This window comes from Melospiza melodia, unplaced genomic scaffold (assembly GCF_035770615.1).
Source record: "Melospiza melodia melodia isolate bMelMel2 unplaced genomic scaffold, bMelMel2.pri scaffold_48, whole genome shotgun sequence".
NCBI lineage: Eukaryota > Metazoa > Chordata > Aves > Passeriformes > Passerellidae > Melospiza > Melospiza melodia.
In genome coordinates, this window is record NW_026948796.1 from 5,146,169 (window position 1) to 5,167,745 (window position 21,577).

The following is a 21,577-nucleotide window of genomic DNA, read 5'->3' on the forward strand; positions in this document are numbered from 1 at the left end:
AAAGGCACTTGGGGTCAGAGAACAGTGCCTAAACTCACTGTGCAAAATAATTTCACAGTCTGGTGAGTCTGGTTAAGAAAAGTGTTAGATTCCTCTGCCCCAATTAAGGTGACAATGAGACCAAACCCAAAATGAATTTTATTGAACAGGAAATGGGATAGAAAAAGGGGGACAGGAAGGGAATGACAGGAAAAAGAGCCCTCTCCTGGGGCAGGGTAAGTGTGACATTGTCCCCTGTGTGTGTGTGCCCTTCCCAGGGTGGGGGTTTTACACTTGAGCCAGTTTGGGTAAGGGGGTGGTGTTCACCCCCTGAGCAGAGATTACCTCACTGTTTCAGGTTGCCATGCAAGATGTAACCAAATGCATGTTTTCAATCCCCACCTTCAGCAACTGCTATAAACAGGTGGGGCAGTGTTCTTTATCTCTTCCATGACTCAGCCCTGATAACACCCTCCAGGGGAGATATCTTCTGTGAATGGGCCATTGAGTGTCACTGCAGGACTGATAAAATTCCATCATCCCATTGTGGGATGCTCCGCCCAGGGGGAGGATCCAAGCATTTCTACCTGGATATAAGCTGAGACTTGCCACACCAGGAGCAGCTTGCCTACTAGATTCCCAGAGGACAAGAGCTCCATTACCACCACTGGACCTCCAAAGGAAGACCAGACCCTTCTGCATGATCACTGCTTCGACAGAATCACCTTCATCTCTCCAACAGGACTGCAGCCACCATTTACTGGGACAGCTGCCACCACCCTGAACAACAGGGTGTCAGGTTATATCCTGACTCTGTCAGTTTAAGGCAGTGTTTCTATATCATTGCCTTGATCTTAGTTTTCTTTTAAATTGTCATTCTGGTTAAGACCCTCCCCAGGTTTGCCTTCAAACCAGTACAAAAGACAATGTGCGAACCATTTGTTTTCTTCCCAAACCAGGATTTCCCATTCCCAAACCTTGATTGGATGGAGAAGGAGGCTGTGAGGAAGAGGAAGGAGCCCCGGGACACCCAGATAGGTGAGGAGGAAGTCAGTTCCTATTTCCCCCTCTCTCCTGCTCCATCTCCCAGCCCAGCACAGTTCCCGGCTGCAGGACAATTCTGCTGCCAGCCCTGTCCTGCTGGGGATGTACTGGAGGGATCTCCTTCCCTCTGGCATGGAGCCAAATCCCATCCTCTCCTTGTCCTTCCTTCCCCAGGGAAGGAACTGAGGATGGAGACCAGGGAGGAAAAATCTGCATGGCAGAACCTCGTGAAAGAGACTGTTTTGAGTGATTCTAGCACACAGGAATCCAACAGGGAAGAAAAACCTCAGGAATCCCCCATGAGGAGGGGCTCCAAACCCAGCCCAGGGTGCTCTGAAGAAGAAAGAGCCACCCTGAGCGAGGAAGGTGGGCAGACCTTCAGCCAGAGTTCAGAGCTGGTGGTCCATAAAAAGCTTCATGATGGGGAGAAGCCCCACAAGTGCTTGCAGTGTGGGAAGAAATTTAGGTGGAGCTCGCACCTGATCAACCACCAGATGATCCACACTGGGGAATGGCCCTACGAGTGTGGGGAGTGTGGGAAGGGCTTCAGCTACAGATCCAACCTTGTGACCCACCAACGTCTCCACACTGGAGAGAGGCCCTACGAGTGTCCCCAGTGTCAGAAGAGGTTTCAGAGCAGCTCCAATCTCCTCCAGCACTAGCGGATTCACACCGAGGAGAGGCCCTTCCTCTGCCCTGAGTGCGGGAAGGGCTTTGAGCACAACTCCAACCTCATCAAGCACCGGCGCATCCACACTGGGGAGAGGCCCTACCAGTGCGCCACATGTGGGAAGAGGTTTCAGACAAGCTCCCATCTCCTCCTGCATGACCGGATTCACACGGATGAGAGGCCCTTCCACTGCCCCGACTGTGGGAAGGGTTTCAAGCACAACTCCACCCTCATCACCCACCGATGCATCCACACAGGGGAGAGGCCCTACGAGTGTCCCCAGTGTGAGAAAAGCTTCACCAGTAGCTCTCACTTGACCAGACACCAACGGAGCCACCAGTAAGGGAAGCCCTGCAAATGCCAAAATTGCAGGAACAGCTTCATGCACCACTCCAGGTTCATCCCCCATGGGAGAACCCACATTGGGAAGAACCCTGGTGAACCAGTTTCCCTGTGGTCTATGATGGAAAGACACCTGTCCCTTTTCCTGCCCTTGCCAAAGACATGATGTGGGACGGAAGAACATGAGGGTCTGGCCATGGCCGTGTCATTGCATTCACTCGCACATCACAACATTGCCAGGGGCAGGAAAGGGACTCTCTCTCTCTCTCTCCCTGAGGAGAAGGGTATCCTTTCCAGACAGGGGAAATTGTGGCCAGGAAGAGCCTGTTGTTGATGTATTAGTTTTCCCAGTAAACTGTTTCATTTATCCCTTCTGTTATCATTTCAGTTTCTGTTTGTTCCTTATCTCATTGTTGTTCCCAATAAATTGTTCTTATCCCAGCCTGGGATCTTTGCCTTTTGTGCTTTCCATGGGAGACAGGAGGGCAGCGAGGGCAGCGCGGTTTTAGCGGGGGCAGGAAATTGGGAAATCCCATTCCTGAACCCCGGCGCCTGGAAACCGAGCATCCCAGCTGGTCCCAGCCCTGGTGGCCATGGCAGCAGCTTTGGGAGTGGGTCCTTGGCTGGGGCTGTGGGAACCTCTTCCCTCTGGTGCCCAGGGACAGGAGTGGAGGGAACGGCTGCAGCTGAGTCGGGGCAGGCTCAGGTTGGATGTCAGGAAAAGGTTTTTGGCCAGAGGCTGCTGGGGCCCTGCCCAGGCTCCCCAGGGAAGGGTCCCAGCTCCAGGGCTCTCTGAGCTCCGGCAGCGTTTGGACAGCGCTGGCAGGCCCAGGCTGGCATTGTTGGGGTGTCCTGTGCAGGGCCAGCAGTTGGACTGGAGGATCCTGATGGGTCCCTCCCAGCTCAGCCAATTCTGTGGTTCTGGGATCCCATGAGCCTGGGGATGGGACTGCAAATGGTTGCCATGGTAACGGGCTGTGGCTGCAGGCCTGAGCTGGTGTCCATGGCAACCGCCCCTGGCATGGGGTCTCCATGGAGCTGCCAAGGGACTGACCATAGCAACAGGGCCTGGTGATGTTGCCATGGAAACTGACCATAGCAACAGGGGCCTGGTGATGGTTGCCATGGAAACTGACCATAGCAACAGGGGCCTGGTGATGGTTACCTGCTAAGGATCAGATTTGTCACAGGCCCTCAGAGGTGTTCCGTGGGGACATTCCAAGAGTCTCCAGGCTGTTCCAGAGCTGGAATGTCCCAGGCACAGACAGGGGCTCCATGGAGACCTCCCAGGGCTTTCTGAGGATGGTAAAGAGCCCTGTGGTCAGAGGCAGTCACAGCCATTCCATGGTGACATCCCAGGGCACCTTGGGCTGCAAAGGCACCGATCTGTCAGAGGCACTCACGGGGGCTCCACGGTGACATCCCAGGAGTCCCCAGGCTGGCAAAGAGCCGGGATGTCCCAGACACTCACAGGGGTTCCTGTCATGGGCACAGTGGGAGCTTCAGCAAAAAGCTTTATTCCCTTATTGGAGAAACTCCTCCTGATACATGAGGTGCAGAAAGTACACCCAACAGCCACCATGGATCCTCAAACCCTTGCATGGCTCCTAGACTACTAAAATTCCTTCTAAGAGAGGAGACTGGGAACTGCTGGATCCAATCCCAGCCCTAGAATTTGTCAAAGGTTAATGTGTAAAGGATTGGAGAGGTGGAATTGAACTTTACTCCAATTTGTCCCACAGGATTAATGATGGAATACCAGATATATTTGTATAAATACATCTCTGATTGATTCTGATCCTGATCGGACAGAAAGATTTTAACCTGAGTTATTTACTCCACAGTTCAGGATCTTTATCAATTATTAGAATATAGTGCTCTAGGAAGCAATTTTGAAGTCAACAGATTGGTCTATGACATTAGAGAGTTTGTTGTGGAAGTCACTGAGCAGCTACAGCATCATAGAGGGGATTCTGTGACATCACAGAGCAGGCTGTGGCACCATGGCATGGCTGGATGACATCATAGAGCTGGCTGTGAGGTTCAAAGTATGTGCTGTGACATTAAAGAGTGCCAGTATGACAGCACAGAAAAGGTCTCGTGGCATCACTGAGGGGTTTGTGACATCACAAAGCTGTCTGTGACATCATAGTGTGAGGCAATAGAGCAGTCTCTGCCATCATCGAGGGTGGCTCTGTGACATCAGCGAGTGGGTTGTGACATCACTGGGTGGCTGTGTAACATCATAGAGCAGGTTGTGACATCACAGAGACTTCTGTGACATCACAAAGCAGATGTAGCACATCATAGGGTGACATCTCATAGTTAGCTGTGTGAGATCACAGGGGCTATGTGACAACCCAGAATGGGCTGTGACATCACTGATGGCTGTGTGACATTGCAAAAGAGCTGTGTGGCATCATAGGGTCTGTGACATCACAGGGGCAGTGTGACATCACAGGGGCTGTGTGAGGTCCCTGGGGAGGTCACTCTGCCCCGGTCCCCTCACAGTTCCCCCCAGAGCAGTCCAACCCTGCTCGTGCACAGCAGGGTCCCGTGTCCCCCCGGGTCCCCCCGCCCCTGGCCTCGCAGCCTCCCCCAGAGGATGTTCCACGAGATCGACCCCAGAGCCTGACACGGGGATGGGGGGCCAGGGCCCTGGGGGTGGGACAGTGGGACAGGGACCCCCTGGCAGCGTCCCCGTGTCCCCCAGGGCCAGAGCCTGGGACTGGGCTCCTTCACCCTGTTACCAACGAGGCCTTGAGAGCACTGAAAAAATCCCCAGCAAGGGATCAGCAAAAACCAGATTTAATATTAAGGTGCAGCAGCACAAAGTTCCTTGGCAAGAGTCACTCTGCTCCTGACTGGACACTTCAGGCATAACAAGGAAACAAAGCAACAACAAAACCAAACAGAATCCAGGCAATCAAACCAGAAATGAGCTGAGAACTGTCCCAGTGTGTGTGAGACCCAAGGACAGTGAGGGCAAGGATAAAATGAATAAAGAAATAAAAGCTTGACAAAGGTCAAACTTAACAGGACTTCACTGATACCTTAACCTTAACTGATACCTTCAACTCCACAATTTAGGAAAAGAACAGCACTTAACAGAATTTAACCTCACTTACAACCAATGACTTAAGGATTTATTAGTGGAATAACATTAAACAATATTCAACTTAGCTTACAACATAGTAAACTTTGCAAAAAAAAAACCTCATAACTTATTTGTCATGATGTAACCTTACTTACAAGCCTGACTGACTCAGCTATCCAAGGCACTCCAAGACCTCAGAGAGCAGCATTTCTGCCACATTTCCTTAGTACAGGCACTCCCATGTACACACAGACACAAAGAGTCAGTGCAAGGCACCTGTAAGAAATTCCCCTGAGGGCAGGCAATGCTCCCTGTGGATCCTTTGGCATCTCCCCAGCAAAGGGCAAAGGGTTGAGCCTGGAGGAGTGGGGGGATCAGCCCAGGCTCCATCAATGTTCGGGATCCCCGAGTGCAGCAAACAGGAGAGTTCCCAGCTGGGAGAGGCCCCACTCAGAGGGAGTCGCTGGCCCAGGAGAGCTCCAAGGGCTCCTTTTGGAGCACTGTTTGCAGGGCCCCAAGAGAGGGGCTTCAGTCCCAGCAATGGTTCATCCTGGCCGCACTTGGCACCAACAGCTTTCTTTGGCAGTGTGAGAACAGGGATGTTGTGCCACTGAGGGAACAAAAACAGTTCCTAGGGCTGCTCCTACAGAAACCAGGTGCTGGTTGGGCAGCAGCAGTGCCTGGAACAGACAGTGTTTGTGATGAGCTGCAGAGGAGCTGAGCCCAGGGGCTGTTGGCCAAGGCCGAGGCCCAAGGAGCATTTCTGAGCTGGCAGGCTGGCCTGAGAAAGGGAGGGGGGAATGCAGCAGCAGAGGGCCCATGGAACCAAGGGACCATTGTGACACTGTGGGGTTCTGTGAGACCAAGGGATCCTTGTGACACTGTGGGGCCCTGTGACACCAAGGGACCATTGTGACACTGTGGGGCCTCATGGAATCATGGAGAGCACTGTGACATTGCTGGGCCTCATGGAACCAAGGGGATCGTGCTGACTCTGTGTGGCTCCATGGAATGTAGGGATCATTGTGATCCAGCAAGACCCCATGGAGCCAAAGGTCCATTGTGACATTGCAAGTCCCTATGTAATCATGGAGAGGCCATTGTGACACTTCACAGCCTCATGGAACCAAGGGGCCATTGTGACACTGTGGGGCACCATGGAGTCAAGAAGATCATTGTTACACTGAGGGGACTCATGGAATCATGGAGATCATTGTGACACTATGAGGATCCATGGAATAAGCAAAGCATTGTGACACTATGAGGATCCATGGAATAAGCAAAGCATTGTGACACTGTGAGGCCTCATGGAACCAGTGAGACCACTGTGACCCTGGGGGTCACCACAGAACCAAGAGGACTATTTTCATACTATGGGGCCTGGTGAAACCAAGAGGCCTTTGTGACACTGTAGGGCTGCATGGAGCCAAAGGTCTGTTGTGACATTGCAGGTCCTCCTGTTATCAATGGACCATTGTGAGACTGTGGAGCCAAAATGAGACCATTGTGCAACTGCAAACCTCCAGGGTCTAAAGGTCCATTGTGACATTGCAGAGCTCATGGAACAGAGGAGTCCTGTGACATTGTGGGGCCTGGGGAACCATGGAGAACATTGTGACACTGCAAGGCCTCTTGGAATCAGTGGGATCATTGTGAAACTTGGGAGCCACTGTGACACTGTGGGATCCCATCGAACAAGGGGTCCATTGTGACATTTCAGGTCTTCTTGTAATCAAGGAGCCATTGTGGCAGTGTGGAGCCCCACAGAACCAAGGCACCATTGTGACACTTCAGGGCCCCATAAAAACAAAGGAATACAGTACAGGTCTGGCTGGTTTGACCTCCGAAGAGGTCAGGCTGACCTTGGCATGTTGAGGGTCTCATCCACTATTGAAACAGTGGTGCTTCATGCTTTCCTTCCTATGGAAAAGATCTGACATTCTGCTCCAGGCACGTATGGCCAGAATTGGAGTTTCACCTCCAAATTTCCTTATATCCAGGGATTGTTCCCATAGGAATATTGCCAGGACAAGTCTGGATGGCAGCGGTTTCATGAGGGTCACCTCTCATCTGTTCCCAAAACACTTGGCAAGATGTCGAAGGAGGGAGACCAGGACACCAGATGGTCATCAACACGTCCTCTTTATTGAAGAAAGCATCAGACACTTATACAGCAAGTAATAAGCTTGGGACCAGACAAGAGATCCAAGCCTTGAGGGGTCCTCCCGAGCCGAGTCCAGGGTCGGGACCCTCTGGCGCCCTTGACGAATTTTTGTCAGAAGAGACTCCCCCCCCCCCGGACCAGTGCTTTTGGTAGACAAAGGGTACCCTGCATCTCCTGCTCCAATTAAGAGGTATTTTAATTGTTTATTGGTTTTGGGATAAAGCGCTTTGTTGGGAAACGGGGGTCAGACGTGACTGCCCGAAGGGAAAGCTGGGGGACGCCCCAGTAAAGAATCCCAGCTGGGTTAGAGTCCCGGTAATAGAAACACAGGTTAAAGTCCTTCTACTGGGTTAGAGTCCCGGTAATAGAAACGCAGGTTAAAGTCCTGCTACTGGGTTAGAGTCCCGGTAATAGAAACGCAAGTTAAAGTCCTGCTACTGGGTTAGAGTCCCGGTAATAGAAACGCAGGTTAAAGTCCTGCTACTGAGTTAGAGTCCCGGCAAAAAAAAAAAAAAAAAAAAAAAAAAAAAAAAAAGAGAAAAAGAGAAAACGCAGGTAAAGTCCTGCTGGAAGGAGTATTTGTTTATCTTGGTATCTTTAGTCTGTTTTTACTGTGTGGGAAACTGTTTTTAACATTGTGTTTAATGTTATAATACTGTGAATTAAGGGTCAAGAACTAAGATTGCTCTCTGAGAGGTCTGTCAGCCGGTGATCTTCTTGTGTCTGTTCTATGTGTCTGTTGCAAAATCTTACAAGAAACATCTTTATACTGTCTACGGTTGCGATTGCATGAATCTGGCAAACCGGTATCTCACGGTCTGTAGGCGACCTCTCATGACCAAACCTGGTAAAACAATCTGTTCTGATATAGACCATAAGGTAAGAATTATTTCATAAAGGTGTGTGGGTATGGCTGAGAGTGAATGAGACGCAGCATCGCTGCGAAGCGAGAGGGAGTCCCGCTCCGCATTTCCTGAACTTCGCGAGAAGCCAGGTCAGAAAAGGACAAAGCGACTGAAAATTGTGTGTGTGAAGTGTTAAAGTAAATTAGCATACAGTATTTGCGAGAAGGAGACTGATCTAGTTAAACAGACACAGGGAATAGCCATGGGAGGTCAACAGAGTAAGGACGTAAATATGAAAACCCCCTTAGGATGTATCTTAAAGCACTAGAAGGACTTGGGAGAGATTCCAGGGAGAAACATAAGTAAGAAGACACTCCTTAAATATTGTACACAATGGTGGCCGTTGTATAAGTTAGATGACAATGAGAAATGGCCACCGGAGGAAACAACTAATTGTAATACTATTTTACAACTGATGCTCTTCCTCCGCCGACTTAATAAATGAGACGAAGTGATGTATGCTGACATGTTCTTTACCCTAAGAAATAAGCCAGAGTGGCAAAAAGAGTGCGGAGTAAACGTAGCACCTCAGGACCCCCTAGTACTAGCCCTAGAAAAAGATAAGAAAGGTTCAAAGCCTAAGGAATGTTGCTGTGATGCATGTAGCATTGGGCAACAATGTCTTAAATTGACAAGAAGGGATAGTGGAAAAGAGAGTGAAATAAGCCTATGGGAATACCATCCATTCACCCCAGGGCGGGAAGGGCCTCTTCCCAGGCCAAAAGAGGAACAAGGAGATCCTAGCCCATTAAAAGAACTAGAACGATAGTGGAAATCCAGGTTTGGGCACAGCCCTCAGAGACTAGACAACAGTTGGGAAGAAGATACCCCATTAAAATCAAGGATTGACAAGAGAGAAAGCAGCCCGCAGAGACCAGATAGTCTACAGGGGTCGGGGAGCTACAGGGAGGCTGACAGCCCACCCAGACTAGAAGTTGAGAGGGAAGAAGGCAGTCCACATGGAGCAGAGAGCCGAGGGGAGACACGCAGCCTGCCCGAACTGAGCCCATGTGGGGATAGTAGCACACTTAAGAATGGAAGTTTAAGGAAATCAAGTTCCTGTAGAATGGAAACCAGCACACCAAAGACTGGAGACAAAAGTAACTCACTGGCAAAGTTGAAATACAGTGAGAAGAATGACAGCGAGACATGCGAAAGGGAGGCAGAGAACAGCTCACAGAAGCTGAATATAGTAATTCAGATAGAAGATAAGAGGGATGGAAGAGGAACAGAAAATGAAGAGGACAGTAGCCCGGAACAGAATAGGCGTCGGCAGATGCGGGAAGAAAGGCGACAGATGCAGAGCGAGAGGCGGTTAGATTGTGTAAACCACGCTAGGGGAGTAGTAAGAAAAGAGTTAACAGAAATAGAGGAAGAAGATAAAGAACGAGAAAAGAGAAAGAGAAAAGAGAAGAGAAAGAATAGGGGAGACATTGAGGCGCAAGAAGAAGATCCCGGAGAGGGGACCAGCCACTCGTATTATACCAGATCTGTAGCACGGAGAGAAGCAAAGCAAAGAGAGGAAGGAAACCATACAATAGCTCCTCTCCGACAACTTATGCCAATGGTAAGAGAAAGAACTAAGATAAAAGTGCCGTTCTCCACGAGTGACCTGAACAATTGGAGGGATAAGGCAAGGAACTTCAGGAGGAATCCAGAGGGAGTAGCGAAGAGGTTTGAACTAATGGCAAAGAATTTAGACATTGATTGAGAAGATATAGAGGTGATGCTGTCAAAATTGACAGATACAGAAAGGAACTCGTATTAGAGACAGGAAAATGACATGCTCAAGTATTATCAGGGAGACTAGAAGATAATTTCCCCAGCAGTAAACCAGAATGGGACCCGGGCAACGAAGAGCACTATCGGCGGCTAGTGCAGTATAGAAAACTGATAGCGATGGGCTTGCGTAATGCGATCCCTAAGGCTATCAATTGGTCGATGCTATATGACATCAGGCAGGGAAAAGATGAGACCCCATCAGAGTTTTTGGACAGACTTAGGGCAGCCATGAGACAATACACACCCCTGGACCCAGCAACAGAAGAAGGAAAACAACACCTGTTAGGATTAATGATGGGACAGAGTAACCCAGACATCAGGAAGAAATTACAAAAGCTTGAGCATCCAGAAAATAAAAACCTAGAGGCATTGATGAATGAAGCATGGAAAGTATATAATAATAGAGAAGCTGAGGAGAAGAAAAAGGAAGACAGGAGGATAGCTCGAGTAGTGGCTGTGGCAGTGGCAGCTCAGAAGACAAGTTACTCGGAACCTAGAACCAGGGGAAGGGGTAGAGGCAACCCAGTAGGAGGGGGAGGGAGGCTCCAACCCCACCCAACTAGAATAGGGCCAAATCAATGTGCGCACTGCCCACAGATGGGACACTGGAGGCGAGAATGCCCCCAACTAAGGGAAAGGCTAATTGCCACTACTACTACCACACATCAGGATAGTGAATGAAGGGGACCGGTGGGCCGTACCCTAGCAGACCCACTAGTTAAAATAGAGCTAGGGGAAGGTAAAAAGGAATTGGACTTTTTGATTGATACGGGAGCAACTTTTTCAGTTTTAAATCAAGAATTAGTACCTAAAAGTGATGAATTTGTACAAGTTGTGGGAGCAACAGGCCAACCAGAAAAGGCTTACTTTTTGAAACCCATTAAATACAGAATTGGGAAACAAATGGGAATTCATCTAAACAACCTGATTGCAAATTGCATCCGTTTAATCCCAGTGATTGAGTGTATGTTAAAAATATTTTAAGAAAACCCCTACAAGAGAAGTGGGAGGGACCTTTCCAAGTGCTGCTGACTACCTTCACCGCAGTTCAGATCAAAGAGCGACCTATGTAGATCCATTATTCACAGGTCAAGAAAGCTCCGGAGAACAAACAAGAAGAAGAGAACAAACAAGAAGAGCAGACGTCATGATCCTGACTCCACCTCAAACCTTCACAACTCTGATCATTGGACTCTCGATAAGTATAGCTCTTCCCCAAGACTCTTCCCCAATAGACCCATGGTCTCATGCACACCAGTGTATCCACCCAGAGTTGAGATTGAGAAGACCCCATTTCGAAGTTTATGCCTTACGTAACAATCAGCCATACGCGAATGAAGTATGGCATCAGTCCCCCATGGTAGCATACGAGAGAGACCAAATCCAAATTGAGTGTCGAGAGCTTGACCCAGTAGAAGAAAAGAAAACAAGGCGGCTAGTGCTAACAATTGAACCCTCGATGCCAGCCTCTGAACATAACCTAATTACCTTTAGTCCCGTGAGAATGGGCAGGCCCACTGCCTAGATCCAGCAAAAGGGCCCAATTTCATGTCAGTGGAGTGACTTCAGAGAAGATCCACCTAGATCACAACCCCAAAACTCAGTGATTTATAGAGAAGATTCACTTAGGGAGCTACATCCTCAAAACATAACCTATAACCCTCACCCCCTTCTCTACCCTGCGAGAAAGATCGTAGCATCTAGTAGTCCTGAGGGAGGGAAAGTACAGTGTGAGATGGCATTTAGATTAGATCAGTCGATGACGTTCACATGTGAAAGAGAGTTGAAAACGCTCGAACAGGGTTTTACCTTCCCTAGGCGTGTTGCCATGTATAAAGTAGAATTACCGAGAGACGTGATTTCATTGTATCCAAATTTAGACTTGCCCCAAGAAACCACTCGACCAGTAGAATGTAAAGCAGTACATAACCTAACCTTTATAGGGCCTCAGGTGATAAGAAAATCTAACGAATTAAAATTATTGCTAGACCCCACTTATTCCCTAAAAAAGGTGCAGATGAACATTCACACCGATATTACGTACTTGCAAAAAGATTGCCGACCATTTATACAGCAAAGCCTTAAGAGATGGAATGCATGGCTAGCGACAAGGTCTCATCACAGAAGAGCAAAAAGAGATCTAAGTGAGTGGATTGGCACCAGATTTAGTATAGTAAACACAATAGATCAAGAGGTATTAGTAAACAAATTAAGTACCGTCATGTCGAACTTAAGAAAGCTTAAGATGCCCCTCAGTTCATCCATGCTTACATTAGCGGAAACACAATCGCTAGTAGTGAAATTACTAACCATGGTAGCAAACCATACTGCAGAAGATTTTGTAAAGCTCGCTGACTACACAAGAGAACTTAGCAGAGACATTGCACTCTCTATCCAATGCTCTGAGACGCAACAATAGGTACAATCAGTAGCAGCAAGAATAATGAGAGAAAGAACGTCAAGTATATTACCTCAAGAAATAAGGGAAACAATATTAAAGGACAATCATACTACACAATTTGAGAAGGACCATCAGGCTTGGTGGCAATTAGTGAACTTCACTTATGAGCCTTAACAAGAACACATTGAAGCTTATGTCCTCACCATTAGTGCAGCAGAAGAAAGAGCTATCTTTCCCATCCTTACTCTAGAGACAATACATCAAGATGTCATTGTCAGGCCAATAGACCATAACGTCTGAGCCAGTTATGATTACACCAAAAATAGGTGGCAATCGGTTAGCACAGAAGCATGTATTCCTAGAGGACAATTAGGCTATGTTTGCAAAAATGCTGTGGTAGAAGCCGAAGATTTATGCTTAGATGCTGAAAATAGTGTATGTACCTTAGAAATGCTTCCGCATGATAGAACACAATCACAAGTTTACTATATAAGAAATGGGTGTGCTTGCGTAAAGACAGCTTGTGACAACGTCACTATAGATAATTGCCAAGAAGAGACTAACAATACTAACTTCTGTGTATGTAACTTTACCAAGATCGTAAGTTGTGATTTTCACTACACTGTCCCAATAACTACCCAACAGCTAATTAACGCAGATTTCAACCTATATCAAGAGATACCGAAATTACAAATAGGGATGGACGTCAAGATTCTTAAAGCAATGCTCGCACATCCCAAAGTAAAAGAATTGGTGCAAAAAGTAAATCAAACGACTAAACAAATAGTATGGCAGGTAGAGCATAATTCAGAAAAGATAAAGAATGTCCTGACCGAAGTAGAACAAGTGGGCCAGCATCATTGGTGAGATATCTTTACAAGATACTCCCCAACAGCTACACAGGTCTTCAACTACCTGGTGCACCCAATGCTAATAGTAATAGTAGTTCTGTTACTATTAACTCTCACAAATATTTGTATGTAGTAGAAACTAAGAGTCATAATGAAAAAGACCCAAATAGTTTAGGCTATAGTACGAGCGTATCAGCGCCCTATAGGATCAGAACTTGACAAAAGAATTCGTAAGTTATAAGAAAAAGGGGAGAATGAAGCCCCAAAACAGATAGTCTTCAAGAAATAATGAGTTAAAACATAGAATGTGAGGCATTTGAAGAAGGCATAGTATTAGGAAACACATAGAGCAATTAATCAGCTAAAACATGGAACACAATGACAGGAAAGAGATAGGGATAGGAGAACTGATGGGCTAAGCATGTTCAGAGCCAACAATGTCAAACTGACCCTAAGGACTTTGCCAAGCCATAGAGACCAAGCCAAGTACACCGGGAATTGACCAAATTAGGAAAGGAGTTCAAAAGTTTAAGGAAGAAGACTCATCAGGAGACCCCAGCCCATGATGAAGGCAACCAGAACGACCACCGAGATGATCCTCAAAAGAGGTGTCCCCGCCCACACTCCGCCTACACCACGCCCCCTATGAATATTCATGAAAAGATATGATTATGTATATGATCTGATGTAATCCTATATTCAAAACTGTATAAAAGGCTTGCTTTGTTAGGGGAAACTCAGAAATCCACTTTGTGATTTCTCCGATGCGTCGCAATAAAATACCTCCTGCTTATCTGACTTAGGCTGAGTCTCTTAAGCAGTTATTCTGGCCTTTTGGGACAAAATTCGGCATCAAGCTTATGAATATTCTGTAAGCCAAGCGATCTATTGGGTAAACTATACCATCAACTCTTCCTCATTCCTTTGGGCCTACGTTCTCTATTTCTTACGTCTCTCTGTCCACTCATTATCATACTCAGCTAGGCCCAAGGACACGTTATCTTGCAGGTGCAGGACTTGGAATTAGCCACGGCCTTGTACTTTTCCATTCTCTAGTCGGCTAAATTCCCAACAGACACCCTGCCTGCAAAAAGGGCCTCTGCCCTAGTTAGGACATCTTTACCAAATTGATTCGGCTGTGTCCCCTCTCCTCAAACCACTCTTTGACAAAACTCTCCACACTTCCCCCGTTTTGTTCTTGGGCAAGGAGGTTAGTCTGCCAGGTTCTTTCTATCATTTGGCTGACCATGTTTTGAATACAATTAAAGATACAAGGCAAAATAAGCAAAAGCATCAAAATCACACCCAGTATCCCTATAGCATATGTCACAAAGTTTCTCAGCCACAGTCCAAGTCCTAAGCTTTTAAGCCATTTGTTGATTCCTAAACCCTCTTCTTCTTTAAGATTGTGAAGTCCCTGCTATAATTCTTTTATCTTTGCATGAATAGATACAGAGTGATTGGACAAATTCATGCAACACATTCCCTCAAACTCTTCACATCCATGACCTTGTGCTAAAAGCAAAAAATCTATAGTGGCTCTATTTTGCAAAACAGCATGATTAACACTTTGCACATCTGCGGTTAGCATATCTAAAATTTGTGACATCTTGTTTAGCTCATCCTTGGCCCAGCATCCCAATTGCTTTGCTAAGTTCATAGCTTTATTTGCAGCTCCTCCTGGCAAGATAGTTGAAACTATCACTTGCTTTAACTCACTCCAAAACTGCGGGTCTCCTATCTGGCTGCAGTCTAAGTCATGCAGGCTGCGTCTCTTCCTGCTTGAATTTTGACTCAATTGCATTAATAAAGACACATTGGGGTGAAACAATGACAATTTTCCCAAATAGCAAGGTCGACCCTGTGGCCTGGCTGGTATACCATTCCATGCCCTGTCTCCACAAATTAAAAATATCCCTGTGGGTAATTTCATCAGTGCCGTGATGTTAGTGCCATTACATTGGCTATAAAGCTGCTGAGACACTGTACCCAAATTCAGGGATGAATCTAGGGTAGCCCATGTTCCTCTATGCTGATTTAAATTCTGGGGATCTAAGGGATCGAAACTGAACCATCCACCATTTGAGGTGTTAGTCATACTGGCGTTTGCACTTCTGAAGATATCCAACTCCTCTGGAGGAGAGTACAAAGTAGTATTAAGTGATAAGATTATTAAGCATTGGCGGTAACCGTCACTTTGTCTTGTAGTGTACCCTTGTTGTGTGGGTAACATAATGTTTGTCATATTCTGCATGCATAGAGTTTGGTTATCAATCAGACTACAAAATTCCCAAGGAGATCACACTGGAAGCCCCACCAAGCATGTTCAAAATGGGTTAGTAACCCCTCCAAGGCTAAGACAAAGCGATGATTGGTTAGTTTGATTAGCAAGCGTTATCCATATGTTATCTCTTGGCTGATTAAAGCGTGTTACTCCTACTGCCCAATCTGTCACAGCACTGAGCAGTATAACAAAAATAAGCCTTATTTTTCTGTTTTCTTTCTCGCTTTCCTTTTCTTATCTGTCTTTAACCTCATCGATCCTAACTCTTGCAATCTCCTGCATCTGTAGGGCCTCGATGCAGGAGTCCAATGCCTGATCGGGATCTCCTCTGATGGGTCCTACAACCGAATGCTGTGTTAAAGGCACCAATTTTCTACACCTAGCAGAAGCTATGTATGACTTACTTTGAGCTTTAACTCTTTTCACAATACACTGTACCTCCCACTGGTAATAGGCCAAGATTTTCTGCTCGGGAGACTCATAAAGATTTAAAGATAGAGCCGTACCTAGTCCCGTCTGTCTCCTTAGTTCCCTTTGCCAGTCTTCCCTCCATGCGTAGTCATGCTTGCAGGTGTTACACCATAAACCCCAGATCCCGGACTGTTCTAACCAAAAGGTTTTACCACAACCCCCACAATACAGAGCTACCCACGCAGCACAACAGTGGCTATGACACTCAAGGCAGCGCTCCCTTGCTGGTCCTTTTATGTGGAAGGTCGATAGTGCTTCAACATTGTCAATCAGCTCCCTGGCCGTCCGGTAGTGGCGTGTCACTGCTCTGTCCACTGCTTTCGAGTGTCCCTTCAGCTGCAGCAATAAGGGTTGTAAAATCAGTAGCAGCTTCTTCTTCAGGCGCTCCTTGTCCCCCTCCTTAAGGTTGTTCACCAGATGCTGCATTAAAGACAGGTTTAGTCCACTTGGCAGACACCCACAAAGGCCCTGTTGGTGAGGAAACACAAGGATATCCCCGACCCCAATATAGCACTTTTGTGAGTTTTTCCCATATCCCTGTGCTTGGGTTCTTCACCCAGATCTCTGTTTCCTTAATAGTTTCCTGACCTGATCTTGGGTGATGTTAAACTGCAGGGGGGGCATTGTCCTCCCCAAAAATACATAAATGATTGATCACATACAAAACCTTAGCCAGGCATGCTTGTGGGTCCTTTAAATCCTGGTGTTTGTCAATATATTGTTTGAGGGTACCATTTGCTCTTTCTACTATCGCCTGTCCTGTGGGGGAATGCGGAATACCTGTCACATGCTTGACAGACCATTGGTCCAAAAACTTTCGGACTCTAGCACTTGTGTAAGCCGGACCATTATCCGTTTTGATACCTTGTGGGACTCCCATAACAGCAAAGCAACTCAATAAATGCCTGATCACATGTATCGCTTTCTCTCCTCCCTGAGCTGTAGCCCATATATAATGGCTATATGCATCTATCGTAACATGCACATACTTAAGCCTGCCAAACCTAGCTACATGCGTGACATCCATTTACCATTTCTCATTCATTTCTAAACCTCGAGGATTAACTCCGCAGCCCAGACCTATTCCCCCATTATGATAACTGCATATTGGACATGCCCTGACAATGGCCTTGGCTTCTGATAAGCCCAGATCAAAGTTCCTCACCAACCCTTTCACATTTTGATGATATCTACTATGGGCTTCTCTTGCCAATGTATGCTTATCAACAGGACAAGAGTTATCAATGGGTAAGGTAACCAGCTTCTCTGCACGCTCATTCCCTTCCCCCAGACCTTCAGACCACTTATGACTCCTCATATGGATTATAGAATATGCTGCACTTCTATCCCGGAGACCTTTCCTTAATTGAACCAGTAACTCATACAGCTGTTTGTTATTCACTTCCTTAATTGCTGCTCCTTCTATACGCCTGGCTACTCCAGAGACATGCATAAAGTCTGTGACCACATTCAAGGGCTCATGCATGTTAGACATTGCCCATACTACTTCTAACAATCCTAAGGTTTGTAGGCTGTCTGCAGGGTCTGCTGTAAGAAGTTGATGCTTCCATTGTCCTTTTTCTTGCCAAGTGACAGCAGCACGTCTCGATTTCTTCCCTGCGTCTGTGAAGTCTGTGGTGGCTCCTTCTATGGGGCGCTCTCTTCTCAGCGGCTGAGTGATCCAGTCCCATTCTGCCATCCATTGCAGGACCCTGGGCACTAACTTGCTTGTCTCCACCTTTGCAGATGATGTCAATAATGCTTCCTGTAAGTCCATTGAATTAACCAGGTACCAGTCCAGCGTCTCTTTTTCCATGGGTAACCTAATGGTGGCAGGTTCTCGACCGTCCACTTCTAATTCTGAGACGGCCTTTTTTAATCAACGCAGCCAATTGTTCAATTTTTGAAAATATTTTCTTTTATGTTGTAATGGTGGTGACAGCCATTCCAATACCCGTATCTCCCCCGCTTTGTTCTCGTATTGGGAGACAGGGCCAAGCAGGTGACAAGGGCTATTCCAAACGGTGAGGTCAATAGGGCAATCTAGTTGTCAACGAGACACATATCCTTGTTGTACAAAATTACTGATTTGCTGCAAGGCAAGATGGTGTTCCTTTATGAGGCACACAGGGGTAGTGGGGTCAGTGCCCTTTAACAAGGGTCGCAGGGTTTCCAACAAGCGATTTGGTATTCCCACAATGGGTTTAAGCCACTGTAAGTCTCCTAGCAACTTTTGAGCATCATGTAAAGTCTTAATGTCCAAGCGCAGTTCTAATTTTTGGGGTACCACTGTTTGGTCCATTAGAATCCATCCCAAATACTTCCATGGTTTCGTGGTCTGAATTTTCTCTGTGGCAATAACAAGTGAAGATGCTGCAAGAGTGTCTCTGATGCTGTCAACCTGTAAATAGGAAAATGGCTGTTGCTGCACAAACAAGATGTCATCCATGTAATGATATATTATGGTAGCTGGCCACTGCTGACGTAATGGCTGTAATGCAGCGTCAACATAAAGCTGGCACAATGTGGGGGAGTTCTGCATCCCCTGTGGCAATGTCGTCCATTCAAACCTTTTGTCTGGTTCCCCACAATTTATTACTGGTAGGGTAAAGGCAAACCTCTTCGTATCATCGGGATGCAGCCCAATAGTGAAAAAACAATCCTTTCAATGATTAGAAGTGGCCAATCTTGTGGGATCATGGCTGGATTCGGAAGACCAGGCTGCAAGGCCCCCATCGGTTCCATCTGGTCATTCACAGCTCACAGATCGTGTACCAGGCGGTATTTCCCTGACTTCTTCTTGATCACAAAAATGGGCGTGCTCCACGGACTCGTTGAGAGTCGTAAATGTCCTTGCTCGTATTGTTCCTTCACCAATTCATGGGCATGCATAGGACTCTCCCCTTTCAACGGCCATTGCTTAACCATCACCAGTGTATCTGTTTTCCAGGTGAGTGGAATGGGGAAAGTCCCAGCAATGGAAATTACCCCAAAGGGTCGTGATTGGTCAATACCACCCCCAGCTGTGTTAAAACATCCCTGCCTATCAGGCAAGAGACTGTAGGGGGCAACTGAACAACTGAGAACACAATGGACACTTGTTGCCCATCAATGTGCACTGACAGAGGCGGTGTTTTGCTTGCCAAAGTAAGTCCTCCTACTCCTGTGAGCATATTAATTGATGGGAGCAGGGGCCAATGCTGTGGCCATGCTTCTGGCGATATAATGCTGGTGTCTGCTCCCGTATCCAATAATCCATAAAGGATTATGCTCTGATATCCATGGGTAATCTCAAGTCTTTGTTTTGGCCTCTCTTGTAGATCTACAGTCAGGAGTGTAACACCGGTAGAGCCAAAACCCTTTCCATCATGCTTCTGTCCAGTAAGGGATGGAATACCCGATGTCATCTGCGGTAGCGGTACCAATTGTGCAACGCGTTGACCTTTTGTTATTTTAACTGGGGGATAAGGGGTGTAATGATTTGTATTTCTCCGGTATAGTCCGCATCTATGACCCCAGGCAATACAAACAGTCCCAGCATGGATGTCGAGGAACGTCCTAATAATAATGCTCCACATTTTTGTCCTTGTAGCATGAGAGGACCGTTTACTCCAGTTGGTATCCTTTCAGGCCGGTTCGTCATTAAAGTGACGTCTACTGCGGCTGCTATGTCCAAGCCGAGGCTCCCTGCTGTTGCTGGCTGCAGACAGGAGGTGGCACTGATGTCACGGCGGCAACTCGTGTCTGGGCACCGCCACTGAACGCGCTCCGCCGACCGTTTCCTGATCAGCGCCGGCAAGCCGTAGTGTTGTGGGAGCTGGATTGGCAGCTTTGGCACCACACACCGGCCGCTCTACATTCTCGGCGCGTGTGTCCCCCATTGCCGCATTGGTAACATTTGGGGTATGTTCTCAAGCCTCCCTGCGTGACTGCAGGGAGCATCATACTGTGGCGTGTATGTAACCGGACAGGCAAGAGCAGAAGTGGCCTCCATTGCCTCATCATCCCCCACTTGCATTGCCTCTTTTGCCAGAGTAGCCCAAGCCTCTCTCCTCTGTTTAGCCATCTCCCCCCACAGGTCACTGAGTGACCCTGGGATAGGATCGTACTCTCTGAGAGCTTTGCACTGTTGGCACTTCTGCGCAGGCCGTTCGGGTGGGGGAGGCAGCAGGCTCGGCTCGCTCTCTCTGCGGGGGGTGGCGGGCTTAGCTCACGTTCCCTACGGGGGGGCGGCAGGCTCAGCTCGCGTTCCCTACGGGGGGGGCAGCGGGCTCTGCTTGCGTTCCCCGCGATCCACCAACTTGTCCTCCTCCTCCGACAGAGGAGGTGCAGACAGCCCCCCCCGCGCCTGTAACAAGATCCTCCATACCACACTGTTGTGAACCCATCAGTATTAACCCCTTGTTTACCGAAAGTTCGAGAGGATCGTCCTCACGACCATACCCTACATTTCTCTTATGAGCTCCTGTCGCCCTTTCTGCCACCTTACGCTCAGAAACATGTTGAAGCAGTGTATTGTGTACTACTCGCCATAGCTTGCCCAATTTCTTTGCTGTCTTATCATCTTCTAACACAGCTTCCCATAGTATATCCCCAAATTTTCTCCATTCCGCGAGTTCATAAACCGTATGTGGGTTAAGGAAAGCCCCCTTAGCATAGCTGTAGGCTAACAACCCTGGTAGCTCCTTTTTTAAATCTATCCCCTTTACTCCTTGCCTTTCTAAATACGCGGCGAAAAGATCATATGCTGCTTGCCTATCCATACCTATTCGTGAGCGTGCTCTTTGCAGCTTTCCAGGCTCCGGCAGCACGTATGGCTTGAGTCACCGATGTGAACCCCAAGGGTGCTTCAAAATTCCGGCACCGTCCCAGATGCAAACAGGACCCAACTCCAACTTCCTCAACCATGGCGCGTCCTCCCCCTTTTTCTTTTAGTGTGAGACAAGGGGGTCAACGTTTGGGGTCACCATTTATTGAAGGAAGGAGACCAGGACACCAGATGGTTCATCACAGGTTCAATTTATTGATTAATTCAGCAACTTAAATACAGTGTCTAATGAGTCTCATACATATTGCAAAAGCTGAGCTCAGGATTGGCTATTCAGCTACATGTCAGCCTCGTCTAATCTAGCCTTTTAGTTACATTTCTGTGGTTAGGAAGCACAGCAGCTTCTGTATTCTTCTTATCCACAAGGACACTCTAGCCTTGAAGAGGCCTCTGCTCTAGCTAAGACTTCTTTACCAAATTGAATAAGCTGTGTCCCCTTTCCTCAAGCCACTCTGCGACAAAACTCTCCACAGCCCATGTCCCCTTGCTTGGAAGGGTGCTGGGGAAAGATGAGAACTGGATGAGTCACGCCTGGGAGAGGTTTGCCTCACTAGCTCAGGGTCTTGTTTCCTTTTTCCCCTCTTCAGAGAAATTCGCCGTTTAGCCATCCACTTTTGTTCCACGGCTGCATTTTACCTGCTCGCCCTGCTCGGCAAAGAGATGCCATACTGGGATTTCCCTGCCCTGGCATTCCTTGTGGAGGTGAGCCTCAAGGCCAGCGCTGCCTGGCTGAGCTGCCTCCCAGCCCTCTGGCCTCTC

General features: G+C 47.6%; 1 protein-coding gene across 1 annotated transcript; it reads left to right on the forward strand.

The window, feature by feature from the left end:
• The first annotated feature begins 912 nt into the window (after positions 1-912).
• LOC134413702 (zinc finger protein 195-like) lies at positions 913-20,372 on the forward strand. The gene is made up of 3 exons (XM_063147744.1): positions 913-1,017; positions 1,198-1,473; positions 20,137-20,372. Exons 1-3 carry the CDS (start codon positions 966-968, stop codon positions 20,370-20,372), a joined length of 564 nt encoding a protein of 187 aa, XP_063003814.1. The 5' UTR covers positions 913-965.
• Positions 20,373-21,577: the final 1,205 nt, after the last annotated feature.

Bases quoted from the DNA above. Each gene is read 5' to 3' on its own strand.
- LOC134413702 (XM_063147744.1), top strand. From the start codon at position 966: ATGGAGAAGGAGGCTGTGAGGAAGAGGAAGGAGCCCCGGGACACCCAG. The intron at 1,018-1,197 runs GTGAGGAGGAAG...TTCCTTCCCCAG, and splicing joins GCCCCGGGACACCCAGATAG to GGAAGGAACTGAGGATGGAG. The intron at 1,474-20,136 runs GTGGGAAGAAAT...ACTTCTGCGCAG, and splicing joins GCCCCACAAGTGCTTGCAGT to GCCGTTCGGGTGGGGGAGGC.